Genomic DNA, 16,540 nt, shown 5'->3' on the forward strand with positions numbered 1-16,540 from the left:
ACCACCACTACCCCCATTATCCCTATTTTCACAACTGCTACCCCACCCTCACCACCCCACCCTAACCTCCATCACTCCACCCCCATCACCCTACCCCCACCCTTAACCCACCCCCACTATCCCCATTATTCCTACTCCCACAACTGCTACCCCACCCCCACCACCCCTAACCCATCCCTACCACTACCCCACTCCTACCACCCCAACCTCCATCACCCCCACCCCCACCACCTCTATCCCAACCCCTACCACCCCTACCCCAACCCCCAGAGCCCCTATCCTCACCAACCCTATCCCTATATCCCCTGTGCCCCAGAGAGTTCCTGTCTGAACTATTGCTGCCAGTTAGCAGGAGACCCGTGAGTGCAGCCCCTAGGCTTCTCTGGTTCTGTCCCTCCTAGCCAGCCTGTCACAGCTCACTACTTAGGAACTGGGCATAATCTGAACATAACCCGTGTCTCTAGAGCCACAAGGACTTCAATAGCTTACAAGGCTTTGCTGTGGAAGCCCAAAGCTGGGGTAGAGGACCAACAGCCTGGTCCATACTATTTGGCCAGTACACCATTTGGTTTTTAAATTTTAACCCCCCCCCCCCTTAATGCACTTTTGTGTGTGTATGTATATGTGTGTTCATATATGTGAGTATACATGTGTAAGAATTAGGGAGCCAAAGTACAACCTCAGTAGTCATTCCCAACCACTACCTTTGAGAAAGGGTCTCACTGGCCTGGTGCTCATCAATGAGGCTATCCTGGCTGGCGGGGGGAGCTGGAATCTGTGTAGCTCTACTTCCCAGGATCTGGCATGACAAGTGCCCACCATCACCATGGTTGCTTTTTCACGTGGGTTCTGGGGATCAAACTCTGGTCCTCATGCTTCCCTCGCAAGGGCTTTGCTGACTGAGCCACCCCTGCCCCCGCCCAAAACTTGAACTCCATTTAGGAAAGATTTCCATGATAGAGGGATGCTCTCTAGCTTATGGACACGGATCATACGGATCAAGCACCTCACCTAATACGAGGAACCCTCAATGTCTGAGTGTAGATACTGTTTTGCCTAGAGTGCCCTCGCTAACCCACTCCCGTTGTACATGCATGAGTATGCCAGCAGGTGCCATATAGTCCTCTAAGGAGACACGCTTGCCCGGCTGGTTTGGGTCTCTCCAGCATGCAGGCTATGGCAGGTAAGAAAGAATATTTTCAACATGAAGAAACGATTTGAGCCCCAGATGTGAGCAAGCCTGTTTTTAAAACCCTTGGATGGAAACACAGATGATCGACAAACTTGACACCCCCACCCCGCCACCAAAAACAGACTGCATGGGAGACAAGAGAATGGAGACTCTCCAATGGCCCTTTCCAGAACTGCTTAACCTCATGGACAGCCCCAGCATCCCCTGCCATGGCTGCCTCTCCAGACATGGTTTCTGAATCAGACACAGGGATATGAGCGCAATAAAAAAGGAGAAAAAGTAGAAAATTGTGGACTCCAGTCCATCTTTTCCAAAGAAAAGGCATCCTCCCACATGAAAGATATTTGGAGGACAAGAACTCAGAATTATCAGCCGACATTCCTAATATCTCACCATCATTTCAACTGGACCTGACCATAGTTCCCCTTGTTGCGTGCATGACTGGCCCAACTGGCCTCAGTGAAGGCCAGAACATTCATGGGACAATCAGAAAAGAACAGGCATGGCGGCCGATGACAAGCAAGCAGGTCTCAAGAGACACCTTGTGTTGGTTACAGACCCCACCCATGCTATGCTCACCACAAAGATGGGCAGCTTTTCAGGACATCCACCCACCTCTAGGCCAGACATGGCTTGGGTGGGAGGATTTGAAGTACACCAAAGCAAACAGACAGGGCAGGTCTGTGTTGAAATGGGTATAAGAAATCAGCCTGCCATCTTTGATGGAGCTGCGGACCCAAGGCTATTTCCCGTGCACGCCCAAGCCAGACGAGAGTGAGACATCACTTACCTTCTGAAAAAAGTCTTCCCCGCTTCTGCCTTTTCCTTCAGCTGCAGCTGCGGATAAATAAAAAAGAAAATGCACATTTAAAATACGTCCTTCGTTTCAATGCACCTATACTCCAAACCCTCAAGAACCAGCGCTACAAACGCAAAGGAAGAAACAGCGCCACCCTGGCCTCATCTGGAATGCAAAATGAATGAAGCACGAGGTATAAAATCTCATCAATTACACGGCTTTGGATAAGTGAAGACCCACGTGTCCCTGTCTCCATGCTGAGAATAAAGTGGCCCTGCCCTTCCACGGTACCAAAGTTGTAAGAATGAACCCCGAAATTAAAGCCATAGTCTGTGCTCCCCACACTTCCCAGCTGTAATGGATCCCAGGCATCTGGGCACATCCAGCATTGCCCACTTCTAAGCTGGTTAAGTTTTATGCTCATGCGAACTGCAGTTTCCAGGAAGAAAAGCGTTATGCCTATATTGGCTATTTGGCTAGAACTAACTTGATGTAGAGACTTGGAAAGTTTGGGTTATCTTTAAGTCCTATTAATTCACTGATGGTGCCTAGGTCTGACCTAACATCCTTGTGATTATCGGGGTGACGCCTTTTGTGATGTATTAACTTAGCTTCCACCAACCCCAACCAAAGAATGTTCTCAAGTAGCATCTGAGACCACAGCAGAGATTCCCCACTTTGATGTAGCCCGTCTACCTATATTTCACCAAAGCCCTTGAAAAGGTACCTTGGTAACAGGTGTTGGTTCTGGAACTACAAAGCACTTCACGAAACCATTTCCTGGGGCAGGAATCCCTGTTCCTAGGTTAAGTCACTCATGTTCAGCTTGAGAATAAACTTACTCTCTTTGAGGTAAGGGCTGTGTATTGTATCAAACGGTGTAACTGAGCAAATGCTGTATGGGGAATCTCAGCTGATCTCTCCCACTATTTTAACCCCCTCTTCCATTCACCCACATGAGGGGAAACAGAGCAATGTAAGAATAAGAAATGATGGTAGAGGTCAAGGCCAACAGTAACCTTCAGGTGAGATAAAGGGACTGGTACAGCTAGAGCACAGTCCTATCTTTAAACTTCATGTGAGATGGAGGGGTAGTTACACCTAGAGCCCCTTCCTAACTATAGGCAGTCTAAAAGCAGGAAGCCCAAGTTCAGAAGATATGGTGACCCAAACACCTACTCTGTGTAGCCTGTTTGCATGTGTTTGTGCATATAATGTGTATATGTGCACACATGTGTATATATAAGTACATGTCCATTTAACCATACACACACATGTATGATGTGCATATGGATATGTGTGTGCACATGTATTGTATTTGAGTATGAGGACATGTGTATATGTGGACTATGTATAGATGTCTGCATACACACACGCCTATATATGCTTATGGCCATATGGAAGGACATGTGTGTCCACAGGCACATGACCATAGCACTTGTTAAAAATGACGTAAGACGTATGAAGTGGGATAGAGCTATCCCTGAAGAATGACACTTGATCATTAAGTTTTGACGAGCACCTACTACGAATCTGTCAGGTGGAAGTAACAACTGATAAAATTTAAACTGTTCTTTCTTCATCTCAAATCTCACAACTACCTATGTGTAAGTGATTATTTTTACCAACATATTTTTATCAAAACAACAAAACAGAATACACATGCCTGGGAGTTCTGAAGGGAATTAGAGGAAACATGTTGAAATACGAGCTAAGAAGAAATAAAAATTTTTATTCAATGTGTGGTGGGTTGAAATAATAGAATAAAGATGCCCACATCCTACCCTCTGGGACCTGAGGCCATGTGATCGTCAATAGATAAGCGACCTGGGCTATCAGAATAGGCCACCACATCCTTGTAATAACAAAGTGGGAGGGCCAGAATACACAACAGCATGACAATAAAGGAGATGGGAAGAAACAAATGCAGAGGTCAGAAAAGAGAAGGATTTGAAAGAGTAGGTGGGAACCACCAGAGAAAGAATACACGTGACTTCCAGAATTGGAAGTCAAAGAAAGGCAGGATTCCTACAGCCTCTGGGGGCAACGGCTGCTAACACCCTAACTTCAGCCCAGAGAGATCCGCTGCAGACTTATAACCTCAGAACTGTAAGGTGACAAATGTAAACTGTGCTGGGCCACTAGAATGGCGGCAGTTTGCCACATCAGCAACAGACACTAATCCTTCAAGTCAATACCTTTCTACTCCGTTTTTGTACCAACCCCACAGAGTCAATGCACACTCAGCAGATGCTGCCAGAGAGAAAGCCTCTGTGTACTACGGAGTAAACTATCTCACTTGGAGATAGGTCAATACTAAAAGAAGTAAAACTGAATTATAAACAACTGGTCAACCCCAGCTGGAGGGTCTGAAGGGTTTTCTCCAGGAGAATAAAATGGACATCCAACCCTAAGGACATAAACCAAACAGTAAATGTTCTTGGTGACATTGTTGCCGAGTCAGAACGAAGTCTTCACTTGAGGTTAAAAATGGTTGAAAAGGGATGTTGTACTCACTGACACCTTCATGGAAATAAAGAAGCAAAGAAGCAAATACAGCAAGTTTTGAAAAAAAATTAAGTGACATTCAAGAGTTTCCTTAGGGAAGGAATATTTAGCATCTCAAATATTTTCCTATATCCATATGGGGGGGTGCTTTAACTGGATGTACTTCTACACCACAAGAATCCACAAGTGTCAGCTCCCTGAAGCAAAGGCCTTCTACTATAGATGTTTCCTTCAGGATACGCCTCTACTCAGGACAAGCTCGCCATGATAGAACCTCAAAGCACATTCAAACAACAACAGGGAAATTTCTGTAATTAGAACCAAAATAGAATGAACCATGTTTTGGAACTGGGGAGGACACTAAAATTTAACCAAAAACACATATTGTTAGCACGCCTGGGGTTTGCAAAGAAATAGCAGGCTGGGGGAACCACAAACAGATGTTCACTGCCCTTTTTGACTCTGAACGCTTATGTGGAACACCCCCACCCGAGTCTACAAGGCCATAGACAGACGGGTGATGTGCAGGTACTACCACACCCTCACTATGCCAACTCTTCCCTGCATATCAACCCCTAACATAAAGCTTAATCTATAAATTCAACAGAGTAAGAGATTAACAATTAACAGGTAATCATAAAAGGAACAATTAAAAACCACACTATGGCTATATTTATTGTAGCAAATATGATCCATCAATACCTTCTGATTGGACTCAAGCCTCTTGCGATGACACGGATTGTCACAACACCCGTGTGAGGTGATAAAGCCAGGAGAATGTTGTGGGCCTTGTCACACGGCATTAAGCTACTGTTTCCGGTCCCTCAAGTGTAAGCTCTGTGGAACCATGAACCTACCTGACAACTGAGATGGTGGTCTCCAATGGGTGGGTTGTGCATACGATGTGGATACACCAGAAAAAAAAAATGATTATGCAAATCCCAAGAAGGGTCATGCCACTCAGACGGGCGTGTGATTCAAAACTTAAATGTTATCTATTTCTAGAATATCCCATGTGGAACTTCCAGATCACAGTTAGTCAGAAACAACTGAAACGACAGTAAGGGAAGACAACTGTACAAGAAAAGACAGATGAGCCTGGCTCTCCTGAACTTCTGATGTGTGTGTTTCCTAAGCTACTACGGTCAAGGCAAAACGCTCTGGCTAGATTCTTGGTTACATCACTGTCTCAGATGCCACCTAGGGCTCATTACTCCTGTCACTTCCTAAGAAGTATCTGTACTTCAGCCTGAGGTCACCGGGTCTCCTTGGGGACCTCTACTGACTCTCAGAAACACAACTGTCATGGCTGGAGACGTCAATCGAGAGAGGACGTTTCCTGTTTTCTTGTCCCTCAAACATAAACCCTTCAGAGTTCCAACTGGAGAGTCCCTCTCTCAAATGCACCCTACATCCACAGTATGAAAATCCCAAATTGCTGCCAAGAAGTTACAGTTGGAGGGGAAAGTGGTGAGATCAACATGGAATATTTTTCTTGGTGTAAACTCAGACATTTGGCGTGTTGATTCCATAGACCCAGGGATGGACTGAGATTGCTACTTTCAGTTCACAAATATCCGGGTCCTGTGCCAAGGAAAAGAAACAGTCAAGTCCCTACCTTTATCCAGTTTATACCCCTAGCCATGGAATAGCCAAAGCCACCCAACCAGTGAGGCAAAACCAAAACCACAACTCAGCTCTAGCAACAACCTTCCCAAAGACCTTTGCAAACCCCCAGTGCTGTCCAGATTAAACTTTACATGGTTTGATTATTTCTCTTCTTGTAATAGAAGCTAAGTCCTTCTGCTCTCTCCCCACAGGGGAGCAGGGCAGCTACCGCTAGCACTGAGAAGGAAAGAGAAAGACTTTGGGAGGGCCACCAGAGAGCTGGATTCCAAGGGAAAAATAAGAAACACAATACGATCATGACCCAAAGCATTTCGTTATGTTTGGACAGGAAGATGTTGCCTATAAAATAAGCCAACCTATGTTCTCTGCTGTGGGGTTTCTCAAATGCTGAGATCTTGTTATATTATGTGGAGAAACGACTCTCCCTTGGGTCTGCAAACTTACACACGGAGACTTCTTTGTCCCTCTCCCCCACAGCAACATGGAAAGCGCATCATAATTTAATGTTGTATTTTATTAAGTCATTCTTTTTAGGATCACTCTGGCATGATGCTCCCAGTTGGATTTTTAAAACCTTGGCTTTTCTCTGGCCAGCAAAAGCAGCTGTCTCTCTTCTCCTCTTCCCGACACACGACACCAGGAACAAACTCCTTCGATACTACTGAAATATGGCCGGCTGAACATCCAGGTAATGAGTTTTGTGTTTTGAGCTGAACGATTCATTTTTCTGTTTATTATAATTTCTCCAAGGCTCTGCCATGTTTTATTTCATATTTTTGCCTCACAAGAAATATGGGATGGCAAAGCCCGTGCCAATAAAAGCGGCAGAAGTTGAGACAGGTGTAAACTATTACCAGAGCTGCCCCCCAACTCCAGAGCGCTCCTGGGTAATTACTGAATTAAATGGGGTGGGATCCTGTTTGAAAGTCTGCCTAGGGCTCAAGGAAACTTCTGTTTAAATATCATTTTTCTTTCCAACTGCTTTTCTTTCATAGCATTAGATGCTTCATGGACCAAAATCTAAAAATGCAGGGATGAGAAAATTTTAGATTTAAAACACAATGTCAAATATTTTTCCACATTACCTAGATAAACAAAATGTGAGACCCAATAAAAGCGTGAATTAAAAACAATGATCGTGGTTCAGCAAGATGGCTCAGTGGGTCAAAGTGATGACCACCAAGCTTGAGGATCTGAGTTTGATCCCTGGGACCCACGAGATAGAAGGAGAGAAAGGACATCCACAAGTTATCATTTAACTTGTACAAGCATACTGTGGTATGCACCACAAAAACATACACACACAAATACAAATGTCATAAAGATATTTTTAAATACGTGTAAAATGATGTTTGTCAATTTTACACATTCCCTTTCCCCAGCTTTCAAATGGACGTGTGACACGTATGTGCAAGGATATGTCTGAGTATGGGTGAATGCACGCCACACCACGCATACAGAGACCAGAGGACAACCTCGGACGCCAGTGGCCTTGCTTCAGATAGGGGTTCTGTGATGTTTTGCTCCTGAGTCCGCCACAGAGTTTAAGAGTTTAAGAGTCTAAGAGTTTCTAGGCATTCTCTGTCTCCCACATAAGAGCACTGAGGTTAGAGACTACCATGCCCTGGTTTACGTGGGTTCCGAAGATTTGAATTTGGGTCCTCACACTACAAAGCAAAGCACTTTACCTGCTGAGACAACTCCCAAGCCCTGTCTTTAAGTCCATTGCATTGATTTTTATGTTTTTGTTTTTGCTTTGTTTGCTTTGCTTTGTTTGCTTTTGCTTTGCACGCAACTAAGTTGCCTTCTGGTTGTCAGGCAGACAAGCTGTTGCTAGTCAAGAAGCACTATTCCTGTCTAAGATGTTTATAAAACATTCACCTGCAACATCACTTTAACTTAGGCTCTATAGATGTAGCGCCCTACATTGTATTCTGTGTTCTAACTGCTTCCAGAAAACTTCCCTGGGAGCTGACTAGTTCTCCTCAAAGGGGAATGAGGAGAAGATGTAGTGAGGCTTGGGGGGCTACCTGCATCTGTAGAGACATGCTGTCTTGGTAAATCATACCTAGCTCCGTGGACTGGTAGCCAAACTCAGTAAAGCAGACATGAAGCCTATGTTTAAAGTGTGGTCCAAAGATTAATTGCGTGTTTGATTTCAAATCTCAGCAATAAAAAAGTACCATCTGAACACTGTATAACTCACCACCGCAAGCACAGAGTCTTGCCAACATCTCCCACAAAGCCCCCTACCTGATGCCCAGAGCTCTCTGCAAGTAACTCAAACCCAGTAAGTAAGCTTACTGAAACAACACAAAAGAACAAGAACAACAACAACAAAAATATTTTTCTATTAACAGTGGCTGGGTAAAGAGTAGCTCTCTTTATATCTTTCTCTAAAACACTGGATTATCTTTACAATTAAGTTTCTATGATCCCGGGGCTGGAAAGACGGCAGATAGGTGCAAGTGATACTCTTGCAGAAGACCAGAGTTCAGTTCACAGCATCCACACCAAGTGGTTCACACCTACCCTGTGACTCTAACTCTGGGGGGCTCTGACACCCTCTTCTGCACTCGCACATACATATGCACATAGCCACACACATGTACACATAATTTAAAATAGTAAGAGTAAATCTTTTCCAAGTTTTTCTATGGTTGCAAATACAAAGAATTGGGCTGCCTTAACACAAAAGAGAAAGCACAGGGGATAGAGACTCAGTGTGAGTCAGTGAGAGTCTAGCAGATCCTCTCAGCCTTCCCTTCTAGGCTGCTTCTGTTCCTTTGTGTCAGCCACCTATCTCCACTTTATGACAGGTCCCCCAGGGCTCACACCAGGCTGGGACTCAAGTAGGAGATTTCACCCTCTTCCTTGTCGTCTGCTATGAACACTCCAGACTTACTTAGTCCTGGAGCAGCCTGCTTGCAGGAGCCCCTCCTTTAACCTCAACACCATTCACTAGGGACTCTACCTCATGGTGTAGACCACTGTCCCCCTGGACATCTCAGCCTTGCTTCCTAGCTTGCCACCATTCCTTAGGGTTATCCAGTTAACCAAAGAATACATTCCACCAGAGACACCAGCCACCCCCAGCTGCTACATTTCCCTAGAATCCAGAGTGAACAACAGCAACCAAAGAAGGAAATGTCCACCCAACAAAGACAAGCTCAGATATATACACCAAGAAACACCTCAAACAGCATAGCTCCAGATGCATGGGTCCCAGTGCAAAAACACAAAACACAAGAAGCGCTGCTACACCTTAAACCACATACTGACCTACACAGTGATAGTTGGTGACTTTAATACCCCACTCTGTCGAGTAGTCAGGTCACAGAGACAAAAACATAAAAATGTGGGAGTTATAGGACATACATCAAGTAGACCTAGGAGACATCTACAGAACACTCCACCCAAAAGAATATACTTTCTTTGAAGTGGTTTTCATAAAACTTTCTCCAAAGTTAATCGCATACAAGGACACAAAGCAAATCTCAATAGATATAAGAAAACTGAAATAACACCCTGTGTCCTATCTGACCACCATGGATTAAAGTTGGATATCAAAACCACCTAGAACAGAAAGTATACAAACTTATGGAACATGAACAACTCACTACCAAATAAAAGAGACAAGATAGAAATCAAGGAAGAAACTAAAAACTTTTTAGAACTGAAAGGAAATGATAATACAACATCTCCAAACCTATGGGACGCAAGGAAGGCAGTTCTAAGCCATAAGTTCATCACACTGAGAGTTTATATTAAAAAAAAAACTAGACAGATCTCATATTAGTAACTTAGTGGCATACCTGACATTCAAAGGGAGTAGACAACAAAAAATAATCAAACTCAGGGTTGCAATCAATGAAATAGAAACAAACAAAAACAATACCAAGAATCAATGAAGAGTTGGTTCTTTGAAAAAAATCATCAAGATTGGCAAACCCATAACCAAATTAACTAAAAGGAGACAGATGATGCACACTGGAAGACTGCATGTGGAAGAATGAAGATAGGTCCATATTTATCACTCTCCATAAAACTCAACTCCAGATTGAGTTTTACGGTCTTATATTGGTCAATATAAGACCAGATACCTTGAATCTGATAGAAGAGAATGTGGGAAATAGTCTTGAACTCATTGACACAGGAGAAGACGTTCTGAAGTGGACACCATTAGTACAGGCACTAAGATCAACAATTAATAAATGGAACCTCATGAAACCAAAGTTTTTATATGGTAAAGGACATCAACATTCAGACAAAGTGGCAGAATGGGACCAGATCTTTACCAGTAACACATTCTAATGACAGTTAATACCTAAAATATAGAACAAATCAAAAAATAAACTGGACATAAAGAAAATAAATAACCAAATTAAAAGTGTGGTACAGAACTCAAAAGAGAATTCTCTAAAGATCAACCACAAATGGCTGAATAACACTTAAAGAAATGTTCACCATCCTTAGTTATTCAGGGAAATGCATATTAGAACTACTCTGAGATTTCATCTTAGCCCAATCAGAATGGCCAAGATCAATAAAACAAAAGACAGCTGATGCTGGGAAGAATGTGGGGTAAGAGGAGCATTCATCCATTGCTGGTGGGAGTTCAAACTTGTAGAGCCACAATAGAAAACAGTGCAGTGGTTCCTCAGGAAGCTGGGAATAGATCTACCCCAAGATCTAGCTATACCACTCTTGGGCATATTGTAGCAAGTGTCTTGCTACAGAGACACTTTCTCATTCATGTTCAGTGCTGCTTTATTCAAAATATCAAACAACTGGAAACAACCTAGGTATCAACCAACTGATGAATGGATAATGAAAACATGGTATATTAACACAACGAAATATTATTCAATTGTTAAGAAAAACAAATCATTAAATGTGCAAGTAAATGGATGGAGCTAGAAAAAAAATCACTCTGAGTGAGGTGCCAAACCCCAAAATACAAATAATCTATGTTTTCTCTTAAATGTGGGTGTTAGCTTTGGGGTTCTTGATATGTGTGCTACAATCTGAATAACTTCAGTGTCTAGGTACACAGTGAGGGACGAGGGAGAGGATAAGATGTCTCGAGGAAGGGGTTATGAAAACATTATATTATGGAGAGAAAAAAGGGACAACTAGAACAGGAGGATTAAATAGGGGGAAATGGGAAAGAAGGGTAAAGGAGGAACTATGGAGAGGGACAACTCACACTAAAGGCTATTTGCAAAACCATATGGAAACCTACCATGGTAGATGCCTCCGAAAATACAATCTTATATGAAAAGAATCTAAATGATGTCACCAAATAATAGGGGAGACAATGTTCCAATGAGTAAAACTTGCAGTGCCAGAAATGGGTTACATCTTTTTGAGTGATTGGCTAAAGGGGCACCATGGAAACCCCTAAACATAGCATGCTATTGCCTTGGCTACTGGCTACTCTCTACAACCTGATGGTAGAGCCATATTGCGCAAGAGAACACATACTTATGTCACTGAACAGGGAGAAGCCAATCAGAAGCTTTACAATTCGTGTTCACTGTATTGAAAATTATTCTGTTCACTATCAGAGGAGAAAGGCAGACATCAACCCAGCTACAAAACCCATGATCTACAGCAGTGACTGGCCTGTGAGAAATACTGGTGCAACTGTGGCGCAGACGTTATGGAAGTCACCAACCAGTTTTTAATAATACTTAAGACCGACTCACTCCATGAGATGGAACCAATAGCTGACACTGCTAAAACAGCCAAGAACATTAGACTAGACGGGTCACTGGCCTGGGGAAAACCTACTACTATTCTGCTAAACGAATACAGCAAGAAAACGACCCCGGATGTCATACTGCTCTACCTGTAGAACAGTGCCTCACTCAACCCACATCAGAGAAGATTCTGACAGTGGATGGTAATTAACAGAGACCTGCAATGAGACATATACAGAGAATAAGAGACTTAGAAGCACTCAGCCCTAAATGGAATGTTTTCATCAAACCCCTCCTCTCAAGACTCAGGGAACTGGGCAGAAAAGGGAGTAGGAAGACTGTAATACTGAGAAGTGATCGGTGTCTCTCAGGTAACACTGTCTTCCAGTCACAACACAGATATACCTATTAACTCACAGATACTGTGGCAACAGGCTCAAGGTCTGCACAGGAAGACACGGGTTCCCACCCCTAACCAAGAAACTATCTCCAATTGGTATTCACTTGCAAAAGGAAAATTAAATTTCCTCCAATGGAGTCTTGCTGGGCATGTAGACCACACTTCAGGGCAGGCACTATGCCCAAGAATAGCTTGCCAACACAAAATGAACTCAATGGTATTTTTGTGGACTTTTTTGTTTCATTTTCTTTGTTTTGGCTTTTTTTCTTATTGATTTTTTTGTTTGTTTATTTTAATTTTTATTTTTGTGGAGATTTTGTGTGTGTGTTTGTGTGTGAGTATGTGTTTAAACATAGACAGAGAAAAAGAACATAGAGTCAGGTGGTTAGCTATATGGGGAGAATCTGAGAAGAACTGACGGACAGAAAAATATGACAAACATATATTGTACACATTTTTTAAATAAAAAAGACAAATCACAGGATGGTGGCTGCTCTTATATAAGAATGTGCACAAGTGCATACATGAGTACAAATTAAACACACACTTATTTTTCTGTGTATACGTATGTTAGCTAGCAGAACAAATAAGCACAAAACACAGTTGCTATCTGAGAGCAAGAAGCCTTGGGTCACGACTTTGTATCTTTTAGTAAACCATTTAAACAGTGTGCACTATTAGTTGGGAATAAGTCGTTTTCAAATCTGCCTTCCTATTGAAGAGTGAAACAAATCATTAGCATTTCTGGTTTGTGGCCGCATCATTTCAGCACAGAAGGCAGCCTAGAAAACACAGGGAGCAGAGACTAGTTGAGGAGGCAGGAGAGACGACACGGTCTCACAGGAGAACAGTGGGTGCACAACAGCCTTGGACCAGACCTGGATCCCATACCGGCTGGGACTTTCTAGGCTGAGACACTGACAGCTGCTCAGATCTCAGAGAGCAGGGGTCTTATGCAGCCCTGATAAAAAATCATGCATATGTTCCCCAGGCGCCAGTATTGTGGGAAAGATAGTAAAACAGACAGCCCTTATGCACAGAATTCAGATATGCCTGGAACACATTTGTTTCTAATTTGAAATGAGTTGCCTTGCCCTATTGTCATGTTTTAGCAAACTAGAAGAAATGTATAGACTTCATTCCATTCAACAGCCATCCACGTAAACTCTTAAATTGTTTCCCGGCTGTAGGTGGGGTTGAACATTAAGGAAATGATCACCGATGCTACATCCTTTATTCAAACCACTCTGATTCTCCCTGCTATCCCCAACGAGACCAACAGGCCTTTCCTTCCCTCTTCAAAATGTCCCCAGGAGTTTAAGACAAGACCAGACTGGGTTTCATACTATTGATTCCCACCATTTGGAAATGTTTCTTATTTCAGCCCTGTGGAGCCTGGGGCTGTGCTTGCTACTTGAATCTTTTTTGTTGGATAACAGAGAAGTGAGTTATCCCCCGGAGCACTGCTGTGCAGTAAGAAAGACAATGTTCTTCTCCAATGCAATTTCAAGTTTTATAACCACATTAAGAAGGGTAGAAACCAAACAGGTGAAATCAGTGTTGGTGGTATATCTGCTTCCTCCAAAAGCAAAAGCAAAAACAAAAAAGTCTCATCGTTTCAACCCATACTTGAACATTAATGAGACCACTGGTTTTTGTTTTGCACCGTCTTCAAAACCCACTGTTTGTTTTATTTATACTGTGCTTCTGAACCCTCAAATTAAGTGTGTCTCAAGTACTCATGGCCACAGGTAGCTAGTGACTGCTACTGGAAGGTGCGGTGAGTTTGCTGTGGGATGCTAAAAGGTCTAGAATTCTGTGAAACTATACAAAAGCTATGAACATCCTTTAGTTTTCAATGAAAGAATTGTTTGAACTAAGCTAATGCTATACAAATACCCAGAGTTGTAAAACAGTGTTAGTCAGATTTAATGATGTTTTAGGAATGATTTGGGTAAGAAGAAAAGAGTCTCAAAGCAAGACTTTGAGACGCTCCATGCCGTGGTTGACCAGACGGACTGAAATTCCACCCATGTGTGTTAGCTTGATTAGTTAGCATCAATCCAGTATGTAGCAAGTGTGAATAAACTCTCTCCCAATTACTAGGAAAGTTCATGTCAATCTGAACCTTCATTCAGCAACTGATGAAAGCAGAGGCAGAGAGCCACAGCAGCGCACTGGATTGAGTTCCCAAAGAGTAGGAAGAATGATACTATGAGCAAAGAGGTCAAAACCATGACAGGCACACCCACGGAAAACAGCTTACCTGAGTGGGAGCTCACCAACTCTGGTGGGATAGATAAAGAATCAGCCTAGGACCAAACTAGGCCCTCAGAATGTGGGCGACAGTTGTATGGCTAGTGCAGAGTGCGGGGCCACTGACAGACAGTTGATGTGGAATTCCCATATGTATGCTGTGAATACCATTGGTGAATAAAAAAAAACCTGCCTTGGCCTGTTAATAGGGCAGAACTTAGGTAGGTGGGGGGGGGGACTAAACTGAATGCTGGGAGAAAGAAGGGCAGAGTCAAGAGAAGCCATGTAGCCCCACTGGAGACAGACACCAGAACTTTACCTGGTAAGCCACTGCCACATGGTGACATACAGATTAATAGAAATGGGTTAAATTAGGATGTAAGATTTAACTGATAAGTTAGAGCTAATGGGTCAAGCAGTGATTTAATTAATACAGTTTCTGTATGGTTATTTTGGGTCTGAACAAACAAGTGGCCTCCCTTCAACAGGCAGTGGTGCCAGGATTTATTCCTGCTGCTTGTACTGGCTTTTTGGAACCCATTCTCTTTGGAGAGATAGCTTGCTCAGCTTAGATATGGTACGGAGGGCCTTGGCCCTTCCTGAAAGCAATATGCCTTACCCTCTCTAAGGAGAGGATGTGGGGTGGAGGAAGGGAAGGTGAAGGGAACAGGAGGAGGGGAGGGAGTGGGAACTGGGATTAGTATGTAAAATGAAAGAAAATAGTTTTTCCTTAATAAAATTTAAAAAAGAAAAAAAGAAATAGTTAAAAAGCATTAATATAAAGATAATCCTGGACTGAATCTGGAGAGAGTTCTTTTTCAGGGACCATAGTTGAGTATTGTAAAAGAAGCTAACTGTAAGAATCAGTTAATAAAAATCTCTTCTCAATGCAGCCACTTCAACCCCATTTGAAGATGATAGATAGACAGATAGATAGATAGATAGATAGACAGAAAAAACAAAGAACTGCAAAAGAATTAGAATATGTGCATTAAAATACAGAAACAACACAGTCTAATGGTTTGAATTTTTCCTTCAAAAAAGAAAAAACACACAAAACAAAGAAAACTAATTTTTAAACATCAGTCCAAAGTCTACAACCAACTGAGTGCTTGTATGAAATTAGATAAAATAGTAACTATTTTTAAAAATCAGAGAGATACGCTAGAAATCCTCCAAAATTAAGTGGTATTCCCAAAGTTGTAAGGCTAACAATATTTACAACCGAATAGCAGCATCTGCTTCTGAAATTTCATAATGTCTGGAAGAGAAATGGCCTTAAAAGCTTTCAGGGAGACAAAAGCAAGTCACAGGCAATTAGAATGGAATCAGAACTCTCATTCAGGTCGTGGGAAGCTTCGTGACAATGGAGAAAAGCCCAAAGCGCTAAGACGAGATGATGTTCAACCCAAAATTATTTACTTGGGCGAAGTCGCAGCTGGGTGGAAGGACACGATAATGTCTCTGGGCTTGTGAAGTGAACCAAGAAATAAAACAAAACAGACACCCTCTTCCTGAAACTTTCATCCGCAGAGTTTGTGTGCTCCTAAGTGTGGGACGAGCTGAAAAAGTAAGGGACTTTCCTTGCCACAGGAAACCTGGACGTGAATAAAGAAAGGGACATGAGGAAGGTTTCAAAGACAGAAGAGAGGTCTCCAAGTTTCAAAGGGGCTGCTATGAAGCCAGCCCAGAAGTAAAGCGTTAAGAAAGGCAGTTGGAATTTAGCTCAGCAATAAATACAAGCCTCTGGGTTTGGTCCCAGCACGGAAAGAAAATAAAATCACAGATTTTTAAAAAGTAAAAGTAAGAGATGAAACGGAACAATAGGCTTCAAGAGAGACAGTTGTCAGGATCACAGAAATATTTTTTTTAAATGTTAACTAAGTATCTGACATACTGACTATGTGGAAAATCTTATTAAGAGGATTTAGGGAGTGTGGGAAGAATCTGTGATTAAAAAAAAAAAAAGAACCACTAGATCTGCAGAAAAACAACAAGGCAATTACCAATTCCAGAAAAAAAACAAACTTTTGACAAAGACTATGGTATCT

At 42.6% G+C, this 16,540-nt stretch overlaps 1 protein-coding gene across 3 annotated transcripts in view; it reads right to left on the minus strand.

Annotated features, from left to right (window-relative positions):
* Bicc1 (BicC family RNA binding protein 1) overlaps positions 1-16,540 on the minus strand; it is a 219,708-nt gene that overhangs the window by 140,814 nt on the left and 62,354 nt on the right. For all 3 annotated transcript variants that reach the window (XM_085679745.2, XM_085679744.2, XM_085679746.2), the window contains exon 2: positions 1,983-2,029. In XM_085679745.2, the coding sequence (XP_085535871.2) occupies positions 1,983-2,029 (47 nt within the window). The remainder of the gene's footprint in view (positions 1-1,982; positions 2,030-16,540) is intronic.

The sequence above is a fragment of the Myodes glareolus genome, chromosome 18 (assembly GCF_982192425.1).
Source record: "Myodes glareolus chromosome 18, mMyoGla1.1, whole genome shotgun sequence".
NCBI lineage: Eukaryota > Metazoa > Chordata > Mammalia > Rodentia > Cricetidae > Myodes > Myodes glareolus.